Source organism: Lissotriton vulgaris, chromosome 7 (genome assembly GCF_964263255.1).
Source record: "Lissotriton vulgaris chromosome 7, aLisVul1.2, whole genome shotgun sequence".
NCBI lineage: Eukaryota > Metazoa > Chordata > Amphibia > Caudata > Salamandridae > Lissotriton > Lissotriton vulgaris.
Genome location: NC_141695.1, coordinates 23555876 through 23577463, shown reverse-complemented (window position 1 = coordinate 23577463; position 21588 = coordinate 23555876). Strand labels below are relative to the sequence as shown.

Sequence of the window (21588 nt, the reverse complement as noted above, 5' to 3'; positions counted from 1 at the left end):
TGGCCGGCTCTTGTGAGTTTTTGCGGCTAAGTATTCCGGTTTGCCTGTGTGTAGGGCTTTATGCGCGAGGCACGCAGTTCTAAAGCTGTCTCGAAGATCCAATGGGAGCCATTTAAGTTCCTTGAGTGCAGGAGAAATGTGGTCGAATTTCTTAGTTCCTGTGACCATTCTTGCTGCAGCATTGAAGGTTGTTTTTAGGGGTGCTAGGTGAGATTCTCCTGTTCCAGTCAGAGCTGTGATCCCATAGTTGATTCTGGAGAGCACCAGTGCTTGCGTGGCTTGTTGGAGATCTTTAGGAGGACAGAAGGGTTTTATTTTATATAGTAGTTTCAGGTTGAGAAAGGCACTTTTGGCGGATTTCGAAATGTGTTTTTTCAAGTTCAGTTTCGGGTCTGGGGTAAAACCTAGAGATTTTACCGAATCCGCTGGGGAGAGGGTACCATTGAGGACATCAATGGCTTTCAGCCATTCTTCAATTTGGGGTCTTTCGTCTCTGTTGGAGATGAGGAGTACTTCAGTTTTCTCTTGGTTGAGTTTCAAGTGGTTGATTGTGAGCCAGTGTTGCACCTCCCTTAGCGTGGTGTTTAATCTTCGGATGTCGTCAATGGAGGTGGTTTCCAGATAAAGTTGTGTATTGTCTGCATATAAGTGGAAAGGAATGTTGGAATTCCTGAGCAGTGTGGTGAGTGGTTCCATGCAGATATTGAAAAGCTGGGGGGAGAGCACTGACCCTTGGGGAACACCTCTCGACTGGTTGGAGGTCGGACTCAAAGTTTTAGATTTTTATTCTTTGTGAGCGGTTGTGAAGAAAAGAGGAGAACCAATGAAGGACTGTTTCTTCAAGACCGGCTCTTTCTTGGAGGGTCTTAAGGAGACGAGAGTGATTGACTGTATTGAACGCGGCTGATAAGTCTAGGAGGATGAGAAGGCAGCAATGATCGGAATCAAGTGACTTGTGGAGATCGTCTAGGACATTGATGATTGCCGTTTCTGTACTGCAGCCTTTTCTGAAGCCAGATTGATGGGGATCTAGGAGATTGATGTTGTCCAGGTGAAGAGTCAGCTGAGGGAGTACACATCTTTCTTGGATTTAGGAGAGAAGGGGTAAGTTCGATACAGGTCTAAAGTTGTTCATATCTTCTGTGTCCAGTCCTGGTTTTTCAGCAGTGGCGTGACTTGGCCTACTTTGAGACAGTCTGGTACAGATCCAGTGCTCAGAGAGCTGGTAATGATCTTGCACCATATTGGGGCTAAGGTGTGCTCCAGGTCCTTGGCCATATGTGTGGGAAGCTGGTCTGGAGCATGGGATGATGGTTTAGCCGTGGAGATTATATTGACTATTTCTGCTTCCTGAATAGGGATGAAGGAGGACCATCGTTTTGGAGCGTTCATGGTGGCAGCAACCTTAGATTCGCGTGCCTTGCTCTCGATGGCAGAGGGAAGATTCACGCCAAGTGAGAGGTCGAACTTTTCGATTTTGTCATTGAAGAAGACGGCGAAGTTGTCGCATTGTTCTTTGGATGCCAGTATTGAGGAAGTCGGGGGCTTGGATGTCTGATTCCTAATGATATTGAAGAGTTCTTTGGGATGTTTTTTTGCGGTGTTTAGCGCGGAACAGAAGAAAGCGGACTTTTTGATCTTATGGTTCATTTTGTAGTTCCTGCGGGCTTCATTAAGTTGGTCGCGATGGAGGGCAGAGGGATTGTTCCTCCAGGTTCTTTCTGAGGCTCTGAGCTGCCTTCTTTCTTCATTAATGTCAGTGGAGAACCATGATCTAGACGGGATGATCTTGGTTTTTTTTTTGTTTCAGGGGGGCCAGGTGGTCCAGGGTGAGCGTCAAATTGACGTTGTAGAGGGAGGTGAGCTCGGTAGTTGAGAGGTGATCAGTGCGCTGGGGAGGAGCGAGCTCATTCGTTCTTCTAGGTCTGACCAAGGGATCTGAGCTGTGTTCCTGACCCATTTGGGGGGACCTGAGTAGGGGGTTGAGTTTGGACCATTACGTTGATGTGGAAGAGAATGATGTGGTGGTCAGACCAGCCAACGGGAAAGATGTAGTCAATGGAGATTGCATTGTTTTCGGCAATGATTGCGTTCAGGGTTGCTCCTCTTTGGTGGGTTTCTTCTAAGCTGTGTTGGGTCAGATTATTTTCCAGCAGGAGGCTATTTAAGGATTGAATAAGCGCGTTTTGAGTTTCATTCCATCTGAGAATGAGGTCGCCAAGAATTATGTTAGAGTTGCTTAGTGCACAGTGGGCAATCAGGTCGGAAAGGTGTACCCCGAATTCCTTGGAGTTGCTTGGGGGGTGGTATAGGAGGTGACAGAGCAATGGTCTTTTGGCGTATGTCTTGATGTTGACTGAGAGACATTCAAAGGAGCTATACTCGCAAGAGGTGATTTCCGTGATGGAGAGGTTACTCTTGTGAATAATTGCTATGCCCCCCCGCCCTTATGACCTTGCCTATCTTTGTTGATCAAAATGAAAGCACAGCCATTTTTTCATCGAACAAATACTGGAAAAACAGAATTAACAGAGAGAATGTGAACTTGGAGCAGCAACATACTCGTGGAAGGAAGGAAATGTGCCCCTAGCTGCAGTCAGAATGATACAATGCAGCCATAATCGGGCAGGGTTCAGTGGGTCTCTCTGGGCAGTGGTGCCACGGCACCTACTGCACCAATGGAAGCTACGCTCCTACATTATGCAATGCTGTGGCAGTTTTATATGATGTTGGGTGTGTTTGTGCCACAGAGCATGTTATCTGCGTTTTTCTGCAACACGCTGTGCTTAATTTATAAAATAAATATATGATGTATCCTAAAAATTTTCTTACAAGTTCGTTGCAAGCGTTGCTCAGTCGCGAGCTGTCCATTACTGAGTGTGGTTAGTGCTTGGAGTGGTGATGGTTGGAATATAAGTTTGTAAGATGGAGTGTTGCGGTGGAACTGAAATATAGGTTTGCATATATCTGTGATTGACTGTTCTCTTACCTGGAACTTGATATATAAAGAAATATGACCACATTCGGCACAGTGCGTCACCAGTACAATACTAAGGCTGTTTATACCCGGGTCTGGTGGCTCAGTGTACTAGTATGTCTACTGCAGGAGCCTGTGTTCAACCTCTTGGTCACAGGTTCAAATCCCAGTGGGTCCACTCAGCCTTTCATCCATCTGAGGTTGATTAAATGAGTACCGTGGAGTTGGGTAACAATTAACATCTGTTATTCAGCGCCATGTTATGTTCAGGGCCGGACTGGTGGTTCCGGGCATCGGGCAATCCCCGGTAGGCCGAATGTGGAGGGGGCCGGTTTTGCTGGGGCCGATTTTTGGTCCGTGAGTCAGACTGCACTGTAGCCTGTCTGACCTACGCTTTGTTGTTTTACAGATCTCGGTCATTTGTTATCACCTGAAAATGGTAACCCTGTGTGTTGATGCAAAAGATGTGTTAGCAGCAATCCTTGATGGCAATGGAGTATCTGCTTTCTTCCTCAACATCAATATTTTTTGTTCTCCTGATTTTCTGTTTGTCCGGTTTGCCAGCAGCAGACATCGAGTGGCAATAATTGTTTTTAAACTCAAGGGGTACAGTGCACTAGGAAGGCATATGCCCTTTAGCCTCCAAACATCTGTGTTTATAAGTCCACTCTTATCTTGCCTCCTCTGCTTCATTCCCCCGGTGCCAGTACCTAAAACAAAGTAATCCAGGTCCTAGCTTTATATTCCATAACTACCTTTGCAAGATTTTCAGTCATACTGCCATCTTCTTTGACATCCATGCCCTTGAGGCACTCAAATGGGGCAAGAGGAGTCCCAGTCACTATACTTTTAATAAAAAAATTTTTAAAAATCACATGCATAGGGGGGCGTGGCCAAGCAGCATGGCCGACAGGACGTGTGCTCCACCGGCTCCTGTCCATCGGACCCCTAACATCCTGTTAATTATCCTGTTCGGGCTCCTGACGACCTGAATTGTGTATCGGAAGCGCCCCCCTACTGCCTGGGGCTGCTTTGAGGTGGAAAATACAGGCGGGCTCCCCCAGACTGACCGTTTTTGATCCTGCGCCTGGGGCGCCCCGGGCCTCTGATCACGCGAGGCCGGGGCTTGAGGCCTGCTGCCGGTGGAAAGGAGGCGGGGCCTTGAGCCTGATGACCGGTGGCGACTGGCGCTGGCTGATCCTGCGGTGGAGCCGCTCGAGGACCGGAGCCCGCAGCTAGCTGTCGCTCTGAATGCGGAGGAACTGTGAGGGGACTGCAGAGGCCGACGGAGACCCGCGTGGCTCAGGAGGCGAGTACAGTGGGCCCGCCCTCCAGCCTGATCTCCTGGGCCTTCCTCCCTCAGGAGTCTACTGCATCGCTGGGGATGCCGCCGGCCTGGTGAAGGACCCGGAGGCTGACGGGGGCTGAACGGGCTGGTAGCGGCCCCCATCCTACATCGGGAGGCGGCCCGCAACTGAGCGAGGCCCCGGACTGAAGCCTATGCCATCTATGAGATGGTGCCCCGTCCTCGGGTGAGTGCAACCCAGTGATCCTGCGGCCCCGGAGGGGGGGCCCCAGCCATTGTGAGACTGTTGAGTGCCCGGCCCCTGCACCCTGCTTGCCCCCCAGATCGGGGGGGTGGCTTGAAAAGAGCACGTGCCATCTCGCGCTGCAGGCATAGGACGAACTGCGCTCCCTGAGCCTAGACTGACCCGGTGGCCTGTGGCATTTGGTGCCCGGCCTAGCTACGTGGTGTGAGGGGCTCTTTTCCCCGGAGGTGCCTTCTGGGTTCTTGCCTTGTTCCCTGTGTTGTGGCGGCTGGTCGTGTTGTGGGGTACCGGAGAGCCCCGCTGGAGTCGCACTCCTGCGGATCTTGTGTATTGGGGCAGCCAGCCATCCTGCACTGCCTGCCCCGCATATTGGACAGAGAGCCTACCTGGCATGATCGTACCCCCTGACTGCAGACCGGGCGGTTGCCCTGAGGTTGGTCCCCCCTGGAGGTGGCACTGCGAAGTGGAAGAGACCTGGCAACTTGTGGACCGGCCGCTGCTGGCTGGAGAGAGAGAGAAAACGCAGTGGGCGCCTCGGGCGTGATCCTTGTGGTGCTTGAGCTTATGGTCTGGGACTCCTTCCAGTTGGATCCTTAAGGACTGAGTTACTGGCCACGGACACTCCTCCTTGGGATCCCCGTGGCCTCCCAACGGGTCCGAGTGGGCCGCTCCCGGAGCCAACGATGCGCAAGGACAGGATGTCTAAGTCCATGCAGCCCAACACCATTACGCAATACACCACCCCGAGACTCCCGTCTCAATGGCTTACGAGACAGTCGGGCCACGACAAGGGGGCGGATGCCCCTGGGGAGCCCTCCCGGGCGGAGTTGCTGAAGGCGATCCAGGGTTCCCACTCCGCACTGGAGCGCCAGATAGAGACGGTGTCCATAGATGTCAATTTGTTTCGGACCGACCTGCGGAAGGTGGCGGACAAGGTGACCGAGGCAGAGGGCAACATCGGACTGCGGCAAGGAGAGGTGGCCTCCCTCAAGAAGACTGTCGCACAACTTACTGCCACGACGGGAGCCCTGGAGCGGCGAGCGGAGGATGCGGAAGGAAGGGCGCGTCGCAGTAACATTAAGTCCTAGGTGTCCCTGAGCGTGCGGAGGCGGGGAACGCAGAACACTTCCTTGAAGGTTGGATCCACACTCAGCTTTGCCCGAGGGGTCTGTCGGAGGTCTTTGTGATTGAAAGGGCCCACCCGGCGTTGGTCCCGCAGCCGTGGCCGAGTGCACCTCCGAGAGCTCTAATTGCGAAAATCTTGAATTATCGTGACAGGGATTGTATCCTGCGGGCGGCACGGGAGTCGCCGAACCTCACATTTGAGAACAGCAAGATCTCCATCTATCCGGATTACATCCAACAAGTCCAGGAGCAGGGAAAGTCCTTCCTAGGAGTTAAGCAGAAACTCAGGGAGATGCACTTGCAATACATGCTTCTATATCCAGCCAAGCTTAAGGTCCTGTCACATGGAAAGGCGCACTTCTTCGAGTCCCCGGCGGAAGTATGGGAATGGCTGGAGATCGGAGGAGATGATCTTCCCCCAGGAGAGAGTGGAGTCCCCAGTGGGAAATGGGGAACCCGACCACCCAGGAGATGCAACAGCAGACGCAGACGTCGCTCCGAAGCGGTGGATAGTCAGGAGCCCAGCAGGGTACTGGTTGGTGAGGATGGTTCCTTACACTTGGAGCCGGTGGAAGCAGCCGACGACCCGGGAGCCTCGCTCCCTCTTGAACATCCCGACATCCTGGTCCAGGACACCCTTCTGGTCGCGACGAACGACGCGCTGCTTACGGCTCCGGTGATCCCAGAGACTGGGTCTCCGGAGGCTGGGGCTCCTCCCTGAGAATCTTCAACATTTCAGTGAGCGGCATGTTTGGCTGTATGATTGGGTCCGGTAGTTTTGTGTCGGCCAGTCAGCGATGTATGGGCTCTCTGGAGCGGATCGCCAAAGGAGGGGGGGGGTTGATTTTAGTTAGGGGCTCTGCATGTGGGGGAGAATGTGTGAGCTCGAGGTCACAGATATGAGAGTGTATGGTTCTGAGTCGGAATGTTGAACCCGGACTTTTCACTTGAACAATGGGTCTGGTTGAGAGTCGGGGTGGGGGGGGCAGTTTTCCATTGTTTGTTTTGTAGTGGGTTTGCATTGTTAGGGGTATGGGGTGGCTGTGCACGTCCTGGCACCGGCAGGCAAGGGCAGATTGGCATGTGTGGTTGTTGCTGACAGTTTGCTCGAGGGAGGGGGGTGGGGGGACAGTTGGAGAGGGAAGTTGCGGGGCAATGTTTTTGGCATCACTTGTGTTACAGACCGGGTACAGGGGAGGACTTTCTCTGTGCGGCGGGGGGGGGGGGAGCTCAGGGGGGGCAGGGTAGATATATACCATGGGTTCCTTAAAGATTTTGAGCTGGAACATGAGGGGGCTAGGGACATGCACCAAGCGATATAGAGTCCTCTCCCTCCTCCGCCGGCATAACATTTCCATAGCTTGCCTGCAGGAGACTCACTTGATTGATGAGGGAGCACAACGGTTAGGGAAAAAGTGGCATGGGCAGTTGTTTCATGCGTCCTTCTCTACCTACGCTAGAGGGGTTCGGATTTGGGTGGCTCCCGGGGTACCGTTAGTTATGCAATACATGGAGGCGGACATTCAGGGTCAGTACCTGCTCCTCGGGGCCAAGCTAGATGGCAGGGATCTAGTCATAATGAATTCCTACGCGCCCAACACTGATGACGCCCCATTTTTCGGGGCAGTGCAAGACACATTCATATATGACCTGGTGACCCCGATGCTTTGGTTCGGGGACTTTAATTGCATCCTTGATCCAGTACTGGATAGATCTCCCCCCGGGAGGGCACTAAACCCTGTATGACCGCGCAGCTTAGGGAAGTCATGGACAACGTGGGGGCGGTCGATATTTGGCGACTAACGCACCCGAATCAGAAGTTGTATACCTGTTATTCGCCCACGCACAATACATATAGTCGATTGCACAGGATTTTGGTGGCCATCGCCGAGCCTGGCCTGTCGGTTGACGTAACGCACCAGGCGCGGTTCCTGTCTGACCATTCTCCAGTGACCTGCGTGGTTCGGTGGGGGTCATGGGTGCTTAGACTTCGCACCTGGAGGCTCCCAGTGGATATCCTTTGTGACCAGGTGGGCAGGGCACATGTGGATAAGGCAATTGGAGACTATACTGATATTAACTGGGGAGGGAGTACTGTGTCACTGGCCACCAGGTGGAAGGCCCTTAAGGCAGTGGTACGCTTACATATGGCGTCCGGAAGCAGCTTCTCCACGACCTTCAGAGGGAGGAGGACGCTCTACTGCGGGCCCAATTAGTGGTCGACCCCAGTGATCCCCAAAGGCGGGAGGAGCAGGCGGTTCGGGTCCGGTTGCACGATGTCCTTGATAGGTTGGACAAGCACACCCTGGGCCAATACTGGCAGCGTCTGTATAGAGAAGGCGACAAGTCGGGGAGGCTTCTGGCCTTAATCCTGAAACGAGAACAGATGCCTGAACGAATTGTTGCTCTTCGCGACCGGACGGGTGCGGTGGTTTACTCAGAACAGGCAATTCTGGGGGTTCTCCAGTCACATTTGCAGCAAGTGTATCAGGCAGACCCAGCCGTTTCCGTCGACACCTATCTCTCCTAATTACAGGGACTGCCCATGCCGACCCTTTCAGACTCGGACCGAGACGACCTGGACTCGGCCCTGTCCTTGCTTGAGATACAGGGGGCGCTGTCCCGCTTGCCGCGTGCCAAATCACCAGGGAGCGATGGCTTCCCCCCGGAGTTTTAATATGAGTTCCGGGATAGATTGGTTCCACTCCTGCTGCAGGTCTATCTCGAGGCCTTTGAGAGTGGGGTTCTCCCGCTGAGCATGGCTCAGGGAGAAATCTGTATGGTACCTAAGCCAGGGGGGGACAAACACGACCCGTCCTCATACCGCCCCATTACTATGATCAACACTGACGTCAAAATACTAACAAAGCTGCTGGCTACCCGGCTGGCACCTCTCATGGAGCACTTAGTGCACCAAGATCAGTGATGAACCTGAGAAGGCTAAGCCACATACAGCACGAGGTGAGCGGTAGAGATGAGCAGACGGTGTTGGTCTCCATAGACCTGGCCAAGGCATTCGACACGGTCGACTGGGGCTATCTGCAAGAGGTGCTCCGGAAGTTGAGTTTCGGACCCAACTTTGCTCGCTGGGTCGCGATCTTGTATAATTCCCCCCGTGCCCATGTGCGCCTGGGAGGTGCGAGGTTCGAGGATTGGCTGCTGGGACGGGGAACGAGACAGGGGTGCCCCCTCTAGCCACTGCTTTTTGCCCTGGCTATAGAGCCGTTCGCGGTAAAGATTCGTACTAAGCTGCGGCAGTGGGGTATAAAGGTCGGTGACACCTGTCATGTTCTGTCGCTCTACGCGGATGATGCGTTGTTTTACCTGTCAACTCCTAGAGAGCCCTCCCGCTGCTGTTATATCTCCTGGACTCTTTTGATGAGGCGCCGGGATTGCGGCTCAATCGCAGTAAAACCCTGATTTTCCCGCTCTCTGGCTTTGATTCTGTACAGACTGAGGATTTACCTGAGCTGGGGTTGAGATGGGAACTGACCAGTTTCTGATATTTGGGTATTCAAGTAACCTCATCGGAGGAGCAATCCCTGGTTTGCAATATGGATAGAGTGCTTGCATCGCTGCGCAAGTCGGTAACGTTTTGGAACACTTTGCCTCTCTCACTGATGGGGCGGCTGGCAATTGCGAAAATGGTGATGCTGCGAAGAATGTTATATGTTCTCCAGAATTCGCTGTGCCCCCTCCCCCCGAGGGTTTTTAAAACCCTTAATTCCCTGCTCACTTCTCTGTTGTGGGCGGGACGGCGCAGCAGAGTGGCACTTAGCACTGTCAAGCGCTCCTTTGAAGAGGGGAGATTGGAGGCCCCGCGATTCGACCTCTACTATTACGCGGGACAGCTCCTCCCAGCAGCCAGATGGTTTGCAGACACCGAGGTGTGGGAGATGCAACTATTAGCAGGACGGGCCACAACGCAGGAGCTCCAGCTGGCATTAATGCGGGGTCGGGGGCACCAGCGGACCTTGCATATGTGGTACGGCACACGGCTAGTGTGGCAACATTTTGTAGAAAGGGTTCTGCGTGCGGCGCCGTTTCACACAGAGCTGCCAATCTGGATCTTGGCCCCAATGGTGGAAGTGGAGAACCATATGTCCTTCCTTGAATGGAGGGGAGGGGGCTGTGAGCTACTTGCGGACTTATACCCCTCGGAGAGTTTCCTGACATATGAGCAGGCGGAGGAATCTTTTGGCCTCAGCGGTGGGCAATTTCTCCAATACCAGAGCCTGCGTGCCATTGTGCGATCGGTTTGGCCGCAGTGTCCAGAGACACCCCAAATGACCCACACACTTCATAACATATTGTCCTGTGGTAGGGGACGTAAAATAATTACTTTATTGTACGCGGCCATGAAACATGATTCAGCCCCCCCGGTCCCACCGTCATGGGCGGCCTGAGAGGAAGACCTGGGTATGTCCCTGGACCAGGGACAGCGGAAGCGCATAGGGGCCTTGACGAAGTGAGTGTCCTGCAATGCCCGCTTCAAGCTCATTCATTTCAATTTCCTCCATCGCACCTATCTTACCCCGAAAACGATGAGCCGTTATTTGACAGACAGGCGGGATAACTGCCCCAGGTGTGACGCGGGGGGCGGATTTCTGCATATGGCCTGGGAGTGTTTGCTGGTTAGGAGCTTCTGGGCGGATGTCGTGGGTCGCATAGCAGCTACAACTGGTCTCAGAATTGAATTGTCCCCTTTACACTGCATGTTGGGATTGGTACCCAAGCCCACGAAAAGGAAACTTCCGTACAGGATGCTGCAGTTGATGCTGGTATTGGCTAGGCGTAGGGTAGCTATCACATGGTTGGGACAAAGGGCCCCTGAAGTAGACACTTGGCTTACAGATGTACGAGAGTGGGTACTCGCCGAGTAGACCCACATGCAACACACCAGAAAGGATGACAAATTGCAAGAGGACCTGTTGGCATGGCGTACTATGTGTATGGCAGAGTTTGGCACGGAGTCCCACTCTGATTCGGAGAGACCAGTAGCGAGTTATTCTCTCCATCCGACTCAGACCAAGAGGGGGAAGGAGATGCAGACCTATGAGCGATTGCCTGTGGAATGCATGCTGATAGACCTGGCCTGAAATCCTCATGTGGTTCGTAATGCGCTGATGAATACACTGCTCTGTCGCATAGACTTCCTTGCTCACAGTTGTGGTCTTAACCCGGGGAGTGCCATAATGAGTCCATCGATCTGTGTAATACTGTTTTAATTGATGCCATGTGAAGGGAGGGGGGATTTGACTGTTATATTTTGCAAAAATCGGAAAAAAAAAGTTATCAAAAAGGAGCACATGCATAGCCCTTTACTACCACATTTATGCTACCTATCGATTGCCTGTACACCTCTTCCTTGTGTTTCTCTATGGTATCTATTTAGAGAGCAATTTAACCAGAAACGATGCTGTTGTTGGCTTCGGTGCCCCTTTCCTCCCGGCATCAGATTTTCTGTTAGGTATCTAAACTTGTTAGTTGTAAGTCGCACCAATCGTATTTTGAAATATAAGTGACTTTTTTATTCTATTCCCAGTTTGTTGATAGTTAATAACTTAACCATCACTTCCTAGGGCTTACACCAACTTTTACACTTGTAAACTTTACCATTGTGGTCACATCTCTCAAAACTCCCATTTCCAGTGTATGCTGAATTTTGCCGGAGGGAACGACTTGCTGCAGCTCAGGCAGACTTTAGGCAATAGGAAATAGGCACCTAATCCGGGTGCAGAACCATTGCTGCTAACAGGTGGTTGGCCGGTGGAGACAATAACAACCGCAAACACATGCTAAAGTGCTGCCATGTAGAGCTAAATGAGAACCCGCCCTAAAATCAAACTGTTTGCAGCTTCGAAAGTGAATCAGAGTCAGACCCGGGGGCATATTGTGGGCAGTGGGGTGCTGGCAATCATCTCCTCACTGCCGCAGACATGTTAAGGCAAAGGGGCAGTGGAGACATCAGCAATAATGGCAGGGAGGTAGGAAAAGATGGAAGGGATTAAGAGATGAAGGTGGGAGGATGGGATAAGTAAAGAAGCAGGGAGAGAGAAAGCGAGAAAAGACTTCTACAAGAAAAAGATAAATGAAGCATGAAAGTGAAGGGCAAGGGGTTGTCTGGAGGGATGACAGGAGTAGGGGATAGAAGAGAAGAAAGGACGAATAGGCGCAGAGAGAGAAGAGCTAGAAAACTTTTTAGACAGACAGAAGGAAGGGAGTTTGCAAATGAATGAAGACTGACAAGTGAAGGAAACTAGTGAGAAAACGACTGAAGAGAAGAATAAGGGAAAGATGGCGGTAAGAGAATAAATGATTGAGGAAGGAGAAGCGAGAAGCCACAATGTGTCTCGGCTAGAAAAGCCCACAAGGTTTATATCGGAGGTACGAATCTGGGCAAAGCCAATTCAGCCATTCAGCTTTCTGAGGTCTATACATTGACACGCTTTAAATTAGTTCATAGCAGCACGTTATTTAAAATTCTTAGAAAAGGCAAAACCTACTGCATTACGAGCTATGCAGCCAGGCCAGCTTGTGAGTGAGAGCGAGGGGGGGCCCTCCTCCATGTGCATTGTAACGAAAAATTTGCTGTAAAATGCACCATTTTGGTCTGTGTTTTTCCAAAATTTTCTTGAGGGGAGAACCCCCCAAATCCCCTAGTGGTGGTTGGGCTCGCTCGCTGCGCTCTCTCGCTATGCGCCGAACAGGGGCTGGTGTGGTAAAACTTGCCAGGGCAGCTTTCAGTTCCCAGTCCGGCCCTGCCAGTGATTGGCCATGTGTGGTGTTGGACCTGCTTCAGCTCTGTACTGGGGTAATTTACGACTCTTTTTGGGTGCTTTTGGTCTGTAAAAACTTTAAAATTGCCGTTTGTGAATTGCAATGGGGTTACTCTTTTGGGGCTGGGTGCATGTCCCTCCCTAACTCCTGCCTATTCATCCCGAAACCCCTCCTGTTTAGTAGTAAGTAATAGTAAACTTACATGCCTGAGGATCTCCCCATAGAAAGGATAGTCCAGGTGGTGGTAGAGGCTCACACTCACTGGGCTATTTTTTGTAGTACTTTAGTGGTTTTATTGTCGTACTACTGAATGTAGTACAAAATGCAGGTTGTGACTAGGCCCCAACGTATTGACAACCAATGATGTATAGAAACCCTCTCTACAATTTCATAAAAAACACTATCTATTTAATTTTTTGATTCCTGCCTACTAATAGTTAGTCCGGGTTTAGCGACCAGTAGCGCTGCACAGGTTAATGCATTAATTATCACTGATTACCACTGCGTATGTCATACCAGCAGGAATTTACATACCATGCTGTAAAGGAATAACCTTTAGAAAGCTGGTACGTACTCATCTGTAAAGTTACTTCCAGTCACCCATCTCCAGGTCCCATTTTCGTTTCTCAGACCAATCCAGAAAGCACCTGTTTGCAGCTGCTTAACCAAGAATTCCTAAACAAATACACAAATAACACCCCATCAGAGAGAGCATTTGTGGAAGTCAGACTGTCTTTTACTCATGTGTGAGTGAGTGAGAAAGAGAGACAGAGAGAGAGATTGAGTGTAAATGCAAGCCTGAGTTTATTTATTCTTACATATGAATATAGTCTTATGGGTCCCTGTGTGTCTGTTCCCACAGGTACTGGGCCACTGACACCCTTAACCTTTTAAGGAATTTTGCACATCCCCTCTGAAGTATATCTCGGGCAATATTTAGATAGCCACAGGAGAGTCGAATCATTTTGATAAGGAACTACATTAATGTGGACTTTCTATTCGGCTGGCGTGCTGTGTCCTTTGAAATGTAGGCAAACAGTTGTTGTAGCTGTGCATGGTCGACGGTGTACACACATCATAGATCTTACAGAATCAAGACACCCACAAGACCATCATTCATGACTATTCTCAGATATTCAATAACTGAGGCCACAACCACTTCTCTACCCATAAAAGGACAAACGTAGACAAGGGTTACCCAACTGGCCCGTATTGGCATGTTAATAGGTATAGCCACTTGATGTTGCTAGCGATTGATATATGCATCCCATTAGCTGCAACTACAACTGGCAATTTTAGCTCATCCATCAGCTACCCCATTCTGTGGTGTCAGAACCCTTTCAGAGGGCCATGGGGCAAGCATGTATTACTGGGCCCAACTTTGGGGGTTGAGTCCTTTTAATCCTAATGCCCCGGGACCTAACCTACTTTGGGTCCTGGGCCAAGTACCACTTCAGCACTGGACACTCAGTGGTAGCAGCGGGCAAGCAGTCAAAGGATTCGTGGGGGGTAGCGAGGTGTGAGGGGGACAGTTCTTCGTCAGAAGCGGTCGCTCCCTACTGCCCTGCTCTCTCCTGCCTACTCTGGCTGGGTATCATTAGCGCTGCTCTGCTGATCTTATTTAGCGCTTGACCGAGCCTGCATTATTATTTCATTATTTTCACGTGCCCGTTGTGTTTGCTCAACAGTGATTCAGAGTGCCTGTGTTGTTTAGCTCGCGTTACCGCATCGTTTGTTTGTTTGTTGCTGTGGCCCATTGCTTCGGTGCTCCGCTCCTCAGGCGCCCCGCTCCTCAGGCGCCCCGCTACCCACCACGCAAATAAATAATTCAGTCTCCCCAACCTGGTCTGCACTTCCGTTTTAGCCGCCATTATTACTGTAGTTGTTGTGCCCGGAGCCCGCCCCCTCCACCACGCACCCGCCTCCCAGCTGCTCCTCCCTCGCCCCTCCCCCTCCACATATGTCAGATGCTATTGCGCACAGCGTTCACGCGCAGCGGTCGTGCCCCAGTCACCCCGAAGGTGCGCCAAAGGTAAGCCCGTCTACGCCGGTCCGAGCCTGGACCGCGCCCCGCGCCTGTCCCCCTGGTCCCCGCCGCTCCCAACCCTCTAGAATCACATATGATGCCGCTACTCTCCTCGCCCTCAACCCTGGACGTACACCACTATGCTGCGAAGCTACTCCAGGACGCACTCTCAGCCCATTCGCCTGCCTCTCCTGCAAATTCAACTGCTTCAGGACCCTCACCAAATCCACGTCCTCCAAACACAGCTCCGACTCTAACCGCCTAAAGTGCATCCTGCTCAACACCCGCTCGGTCCACAGACACACAACAGAACTCTGGGACCTACTCGACACTGCGTCAACTGACATCGCCTTCCTTACTGAAACATGGATGAACACATCATCAGCACCCGACATCGCCATAGCCATACCGGACACTTACAAGATTATCCGAAAAGACTGCACCAATCAAACAGGAGGAGGCATCGCCATCATCCACAGGAACACCATCAAAATCACAACCAGCTCCTACGACAATCTTGCAACCGCCGAACATCTCCACTTCCAGATCCACACCGACCCCAGGACCACACTTAGAGGCACCCTCATCTACAGACCTCCAGGTACCCGCACTCAATTCAGCGATGACATCACGGACTTCGTCAGCCCACACGCCCTCGCCTCCGATAACTAAATTCTTCTAGGAGACCTCAACTACCACCTTGAAAACAAACACGACAGCAACACCACCACCCTTCTGGACAACCTGGCCAATCTCGGACTCAAACAACTTGTTGACACCCCCACCCACACAGCCGGACACACGCTCGACCCTATCTTCACCTCCAGCAAGCACATCTCCTTCGATCGCACTACAGCTCTCCACTGGACGGATCACAGCTGTGTCCACTTCAGCTACAAAACCACCCTGACTCACAACCGTCCACAACCTATTCCTCGGAGAAACTGGAACAAAATCACCTCCGACCAACTCCTCATATCACTCAACCAAAACCCTCCCACCCTCTCAATGGACCCAAACCAAGCCCCACTATGGCTTTACAAAAGACCCAAACCAAGCGGCCACCAACCTCAGGCAATGGATTACCCGCAGTGCTGACGAATTAGCACCCCTGAAAAAGCACCAGATGAAATTAGCCAGCAAAAAGGCTCCCTGGTTCAATGACGAACTTAAAAAATCCAAGAATCTATGCCGTACCCTGGAGAAAATATGGAGAAAAAACCCAACCTCCGACAACATGGCCTCCCTCAAGACAGCCACCCGCAAACACCACCAACTGATTCGATCCGCCAAGAAATCAGCAATCAAGGATCGTCTCGACAACAACACCCATAACAGCAAGGAACTCTTCAACATCGTCAAAGAATTCACCAACCCCACCGCAGCATCTAACGACATCACTCCCTCCCAAGACCTCTGCGACGCGTTATCCTCCTTCTTCTACAACAAAATTGCCGACATCCACAACAGCTTCGAGAATACTCCCAGCGATCAACCCTCACCACCCCCCTCAGATCCTACTCCACCAACTAACAACCTCAGCGCCTGGAACCCAATCACCACTGAAGACACACCTCATGAACTCAATCCACTCTGGCTTGCCTACCGACCCCTGCCCCCACCACATCTTCAACAAAGCTGACTCCATCATCGCACCCCATCTCCGTGATGTCATCAACTGCTCGTTCAACTCTGCCACCTTTCCAGAAAGCTGGAAACACGCCGAACTCAGCGCCCTTCTGAAGAAACCCACAGCAGACCCCTCTGAACTTAAAAACTACCGACCCATATCCCTCCTCCCATTCCCGGCCAAAGTCATCGAGAAAGCCGTCAATAGCCAGCTCGCCGCCTTCCTTGAATCCAACAACTCCCTTGATCCATCTCAATCCGGGTTTCGAGCAAAACACAGCACCGAAACCGCCCTCATTGCAGCGACCGACGACATCCGAACACTCCTGGACAACGGCGAAACAGTGGCCCTCATCCTACTCGACCTCTCTGCCGCTTTTGACACAGTCTGCCACAGCACCCTTATACAACGTGTAGGAAGGGGGAGGCTCTAGTTGGCGCAGTGCAACACTAGCGACAAGCAGGGACTCTCTCTTCCTCGTCAGGGCTGAGGGTTACCTTCCAGACAACCTCTGCTTACCCTCTAGGTAGTGTGGCTTAAGCAGTCGTAGGCTAATCTTTGGGGCACATTGGGTTAAACACTTGCAACAGTACACCTTTACAACCAACCCACCACACAACGAGACCAGACTGTATTCTTGTAAAAAATATATCTCTTTATATAGATTTTAAGCAGGCTTGTGAATACAGTCAATAGCTTTATGAAGATGGTTGCAAGTTACGTAATTCGGGTTACCACAGTTCTTATGGAAGTTCTCTTGAGGTCCGTAGACCGGTGTTATTCAAAGTTCTTGTGGAGCCGGCGGCTTCCAAGGGATCTGTCCCACGTCGCGTTGCCTTCCCGGGGTCGCTGATCGTTGCGGCTCTTCGGCCGAGCAGGTCACTGGTCGTCCGGGGCAGCGGTGTTCTGTGGCGGCAGGGTCCTTTCCTCGTCGTCCGCTCCGACCCTGGAGGTGGCGGCTGTGCGGTTGTGACAAGTGGCAGTACGGTCCCCAAGTGCAGGACGTACCCAGCCAAATGTCGGTGTAGCTGTGGGCTCACAGCTGGGCTGTCGGGCAGGCTTACCGACCTTGCGGATTCTCGTAGGGCAACTGTCCGTCCTTGCAGGTGAGTGACTGCTCGCTATGCAGTCCCCTCGATAGCTCGGACCGGACGGGTCCTCCTTCGCTTTGCTCTCGGGCTTCCGGTGCAGTTGCGGTCACGGTGTTCGGGCCAGCGGCGGCTGGTCCTCACTTTGCTTCTGCTGTTGCTTTGGGCCCCGGTCACGGTGGTCGGGAGGAGGTTGATACCTTAGAGGAGATTCCTCCGTCAGTGCTGCGGCGATGGTCAGCCCCCGCAGTCGCTTTCCAAGGGGGTAGCGTCCACTGGTCCTGGGACGCTGGTCAGGGGGCAAGTTCAGTTGCAAGCCCTTGGAGATCTTCTTTGCAGAGTTTGGCAGAAGTAGCACAATAGTCTTTTCGTAGTCTTATTGTCTTCCTCTCCTTCAGCAGCAAGGCACCAGACACAGGCAAGAGTCAGCACCCTTCCTTGTCTCTCACGGTCCTTCTCGTAGGGCAGAGTCTTTCTGTGGCCCAAACCGGATCTAATTTTCAAGGAGCAGGGCTCCGTCTTTTATAGGCCAATTCTTTTGTTCTCGCAGGCCAGGGGGGCCTTTGCATAGCCACTTTCAGTTCTGGAGTACCCCCGCGGGTGTACTCCGGCTTCTTCTTTCAGTGTGAGGGGAAGGCGCATCAGACGCCCCACAGGAGGTGGAGCCAGCATTGTCCGGATAGGAGTGGCCAGAGTACCTTGTTGATGGGAGCTTCGCCCGTCCTGGGCCAGGTGCCGGCAGAGTCATCCGCCGCTCCCCAGGAGGGTGGAGCCAGCATTGTAGAGGTCGAGCACAGTGACAGCTCGAGTCAAGAGGCACTCCTACCTCCCACTAAGGTGTAATCTGCGCATTCACCACCTGTCATCCCTCCAGCCCTGTCACTCACACATCCCAGACAGTCAGATACACACCAGCAGAGGCGGCTGAAATGGTTAAGCAAGCAAATGCTAACTTTCTAAAAGTAGCATTTGCAAACCCAGGGTACTGAAATAAACTTGACTACAAGAAATATCTCCTTATCCTGAGTTCAGGCATACTAAACATGACTCACTACCATGCTCCTTGAGCCTGCGGGGATTATAGGGTGTAACAACCCTCGCAGCTCAGTCTGGCCTATGGAGCAGGTAGCCTTCAGTAGTGAAATACGGTCTTCGTTGTAAGTCACTACTAGGACATGCCATGCACATCAGGGCTTGTCCTACCTTCCACCTACAACGCACCCTGCCCGTAGGCCTACCATAGGGGTGACTAATATGTAGTCAAGGGAAGGGTCGGTGCTGGCAAGTGGGGACACTTGCCCAGCTAGCGTGACAGTACGAGACCGCACGCGGGTTCTGCGGTCGCAGTTCCCAGACACATCTTTACGGCTGCTTCGGTGGGTGGCGCAACCAGCGCTGCAGGCCCACCAGCAGTATTGGCATCTACAAGCCCCGGCACTCTCTCGTGCGCTTTACTAGGGACTGACAGTAAATCCAATGCACCAATCATGGATACCAATCGTATGTACAATTTACAGTAGGGAGCACTTGCACTGCGGCACGGATCAGCCGTGGCGCAGTGCCCTGAGTATCGGAAAACCAGCAAAACATCGGAGGCACATCAGCAAAAAGTGGAAGGGAGACTCACGCCAAGGTGCCAGGTCTAACATGTGTCCCCTCCAGCTGAAATGTGGGGGGAACTACCCTTCCCCAGGGAGTTCCACATCACTAAGGCGGAAAAATCTGGACAGACCGTCAGCGTTGGCGTGATCGGTGCCAGGGCGGTGTTCCACCGTAAAGTCCATACTCTGTAGAGAAATGGACCACCTCAACAGTTTCGGGTTCTCACCCCTCATTTGCATCAACCATCTGAGGGGCCTGTGGTCCGTCTGAACTCGGAAGTGAGACCCAAACAAGTAGGGTCTTAGCTTCTTCAGCGCCCAGACCACAGCAAATGCTTCACGCTCTATTGCACTCCACCTACTTTCCCGTGGAAGTAACCTCCGACTTATGAAGGCTACTGGTTGGTCAAAGCCCTCCTCAGTCATCTGTGAAAGAACAGCCCCTACACCATGCTCTGAAGCGTCTGTTTGCACAATGAACTCCTTGGAGAAATCTGGGGCCAGGAGCACGGGCGCCGTGCACATGGCAGTCTTCAGGGTGTCGAAAGCCTTCTGACAGGTGTCAGTCCAAATCACATTCCTGGGCTGCTTCTTCGAAGTCAGCTCTGTCAAGGGGGTCACGATCGTGCCATAGCCCTTGACAAACCTCCTGTAATACCCAGTGAGCCCCAGGAAGGCTCTCACTGCAGTCTGGGTCTTGGGGGGTTCCCAAGCTAGGATGGTTTCGATTTTGGGCTGCAAGGGGGCTACCTTGCCACTCCCAACTTGGTGTCCCAAGTACACCACTGAACCCTGCCCAATCTGGCACTTGCTTGCCTTGATTGTGAGGCCTGCTCTGCGCAGGGCCATCAACACTTCCCAGAGGTGTCGCAGGTGTTCGGGCCAGGTGCCGCTGAACACCGCGATGTCATCCAGGTAGGCGGCACTGAACTCGTCCAGTCCAGCCAACACCTGGTTGACCAATCTCTGAAAGGTGGCAGGGGCATTCTTCATTCCAAATGGCATCACCCGGAACTGGAAATGCCCATCTGGTGTAGAGAATGCCGACCTCTCCTTTGCCCCATCGGTCAAGGCGATCTGCCAGTACCCAGACGTCAAATCAAACGTGCTGAGAAACCGGGCAGCCCCTAGCCGATCAATGAGCTCGTCAGCTCTGGGGATGGGGTGCGCGTCAGTCTTCGTGACTGAATTGAGTCCTCTGTAGTCCACACAGAACCGTAGTTCGGGTGTGGCTCCCGGCGCAGCAGCCTTCGGAACCAAGACCACGGGGCTGGACCAAGGACTGCTGGAAGACTCAACCACCCCGAGGGCAAGCATCTTGGAGACCTCCTCCTTGATGCAGGCCCGGACCCTGTCAGTTACCCGGTAAGCCTTATGCTTCACCGGTAAGCTGTCTCCAGTGTCCACATCATGGACGCACCAATCTGTGACACTCGGAACCAGGGAGAACAGGTCTGGAAACTGCCCCAGCAACTGGCGGCAGTCCTCCTGTTGTTCGGCGGTCAGGGAGGGTGAGAGGTTAACTCCATCCACAGACCCATCCTTCTCACAGGCTACCAAGAGGTCAGGAAGAGGCTCCGACTCCTCCTCCATTCCGTCATCGGTTGCCAACAGCATGCCCACTTCGGACCTTCGCAAGTGGGGCTTAAGGCGGTTGACATGTAGGACCCGCAAAGGGTTCCTGGGCGTCTTCATGTCCACCAAGTATGTCACGGGGCTCTTGCGCTCCACAACCTCAAATGGTCCTGTCCACTTATCTTGAAGGGCACAGGGCTCCACTGGGGCCAAGACATACACCTCCTGTCCAGGCTGAAGCTCGACCAGAGTGGCATTCTGATCGTACCACCGCTTCATCTCTTCCTGGCTCGCTTCCAGATTTGCCTCGGCAAGTTGTCTGAAGCGTCTGGTCTGGTTTCTGAAGGCCAGCATGTAGCTATATACATTCTGGGGAGGTTTCCTGGGAGATTGCTCCCAGCCTTCCTTTACCAAACTCAGTGGTCCTCTCACGGGGTGACCGTACAGCAGTTCAAAGGGGCTGAACCCTAGGGACTTCTGTGGTACCTCGCGATATGCAAACAGCAGGCATGGCAAGAGGACGTCCCACTTACGCCTCATCGGACCTTCCAGGCCCATGATCATGCCTTTGAGGGTTCGGTTGAATCTTTCAACCAACCCGTTACCTTGGGGATGGTAGGGTGTGGTGAACTTGTACGTTACGCCACACTCCTGCCAAAGGGACTTCATATATTTCGATATGAAATTGGTCCCCCTGTCGCTCACCACCTCTAGAGGGAATCCTACTCGTGAGAAAATTCCCATCAGTGCACGCCCCACCACGGGAGCCGTCACTGTCCTCAGAGGGATGGCTTCAGGGTACCGGGTGGCATGGTCCACCAAGACCAGGATGAACCTGTTGCCCATGGCTGTCTTGGGGTCCAGAGGCCCAACGATGTCAATACCCACTCGCTGGAATGGCGTACCGACCACAGGGAAGGGTTGGAGGGGAGCCTTGTTCTTCCCTCCCGTCTTCCCACTTGCCTGGCAAGTCGGACAGGTTCTGCAATAAGCGTCTGAGCTTTTATGCATTTGGGGCCAGTAGAAGTGGGTGACAAGCCTGTCATAGGTCTTGTCCATCCCTAGATGTCCTGCTAAAGGCACATCGTGAGCCAGACCCAGTAGGAAGGCTCTGAATTTCTGGGGTACCACCAGCACACGGGCTGACCCAGGTTCAGCAGCCTTAGGCTCCGAATACAGGAGGTCGTTCTCCCAGTACACGTAATGTGTTTTGGCCTGAACACCATTGGCCTGGTC

The 21588-nt window shown here is 52.6% G+C and overlaps 1 protein-coding gene across 1 annotated transcript in view; it reads right to left on the bottom strand.

Annotated features, from left to right (window-relative positions):
* LOC147700549 (C-type lectin domain family 10 member A-like) overlaps positions 1 to 21588 on the bottom strand; it is a 171821-nt gene that overhangs the window by 12881 nt on the left and 137352 nt on the right. Inside the window, exon 6 of the mRNA XM_086928448.1 lies at positions 13007 to 13107. Coding sequence (XP_086784574.1) covers positions 13007 to 13107 — 101 coding nt within the window. The remainder of the gene's footprint in view (positions 1 to 13006; positions 13108 to 21588) is intronic.